At 38.0% G+C, this 1,183-nt stretch overlaps 1 protein-coding gene across 1 annotated transcript; it reads left to right on the top strand.

Annotated features, from left to right (window-relative positions):
- The first annotated feature begins 249 nt into the window (after positions 1 to 249).
- Positions 250 to 887, top strand: LOC142176025 (uncharacterized). The gene is made up of 2 exons (XM_075243060.1): positions 250 to 362; positions 611 to 887. Exons 1-2 carry the CDS (start codon positions 250 to 252, stop codon positions 885 to 887), a joined length of 390 nt encoding a protein of 129 aa, XP_075099161.1.
- Positions 888 to 1,183: the final 296 nt, after the last annotated feature.

Below are 1,183 nucleotides of genomic sequence, written 5' to 3'. Positions count from 1 at the left end.
TTTTCATGAAGTACTTAAAAAGATAATCAAATGTGGGAAGTATAGATCTTGAAAAATGTAGACAAGAGAACTATGTTGAAAGAAGTCCACTGCTTAGCCAAGGTAAGAGTTTGACTTTCGGACACCAAAGATAGCGGAGTTGTTGTGTAGAACAAGACCTGTTCCTCCTTAGAAGCCGAAGTGAAGGAGAAATGGTTTGATGATCCCTACTTGGTGTAGCTGAAAGAGGGGATTCACATGCATAAGACGATGGCTTTTGAAAAAGGGGGAGATGATGGTACTTTGAGATACAGAGGTAGACTATGCGTTCCAGATGTAGACGAGCTCAGAGAGCGTATTGTGTCAGAAGCCCACAACTATAGGTATTCTATCCACCTAGGTTTCCCAAAGATGTATCATAATCTTAAGGATATTTATTGGTGGAATGACATGAAAAAGAAAGTTTCAGATTTTGTGACCAAGTGTCTGAATTGTCAGCAAGTGAAAGTCGAGCAGCAGAAAATCAAGTGTTTATCTTAGAACACAAATATCCTTTAGTGGAGATGATAAATATGGACCTTATAATAGGATTATCTCGCTCATTTTGAAAGCATGATTTTTATGGGTGAAGGTGCAAATTGCCAATTAGTTGGTTCGAAGTTGGCGAAGCAGAGTTGCTGGGACCAGATTTGGTCAATCAGTCTATGGAGAAAGTCAAGTTGATTCAAGAGCATTTGAAGACAGCTCAGAGTTGCCAAAAGTCCTATTCAAACATGCAACATAGATACCTAGAGTTTCAAGTTGATGATTGGGTGTTTCTAAACATTTCGCCTGAGAAAGGTGTTATAAGATTTGGGAAGAAAGGAAAGCTCAATCCTAGATACATTGGCCCATATAGGATCCTATGAAGGATAGGGTAAGTAGCTTATGAGTTAGAATTTCCACCATAATTAGTTGTTGTACACCAATATTTTCACGTGTCATGTTATAACATTCAAGTTTCCAGTATTCAGATCTCATGTCACGACATTTATGTTTCTATTATTCAGATCTCATGTTAGAATATTCAAGCCAATTCAGTACTCAGATACTCATGTCAGTCCAGTACTCAGATATTCATGCCAGCTTAATACTCAGATATTGATGTGAGTTCAGTGATCAGATATTCACGTCAGTTCAGCAATCAATTATTTGTTCCAGCTCA

The sequence above is a fragment of the Nicotiana tabacum genome, chromosome 22 (assembly GCF_000715075.1).
Source record: "Nicotiana tabacum cultivar K326 chromosome 22, ASM71507v2, whole genome shotgun sequence".
NCBI classification, from domain to species: domain Eukaryota; kingdom Viridiplantae; phylum Streptophyta; class Magnoliopsida; order Solanales; family Solanaceae; genus Nicotiana; species Nicotiana tabacum.
Note: the sequence above shows the minus strand (reverse complement) of the source record. Positions and strands in the feature narration are given on the sequence as shown.

Excerpts from the sequence above, each read along its gene's own strand:
- LOC142176025 (XM_075243060.1), top strand. The coding sequence starts at position 250 with ATGGCTTTTGAAAAAGGGGGAGATGATGGTACTTTGAGATACAGAGGT. Across the intron at positions 363-610 it reads TCAGAAGCCCACAACTATAG|GTGCAAATTGCCAATTAGTT; the intron begins GTATTCTATCCA and ends TTATGGGTGAAG.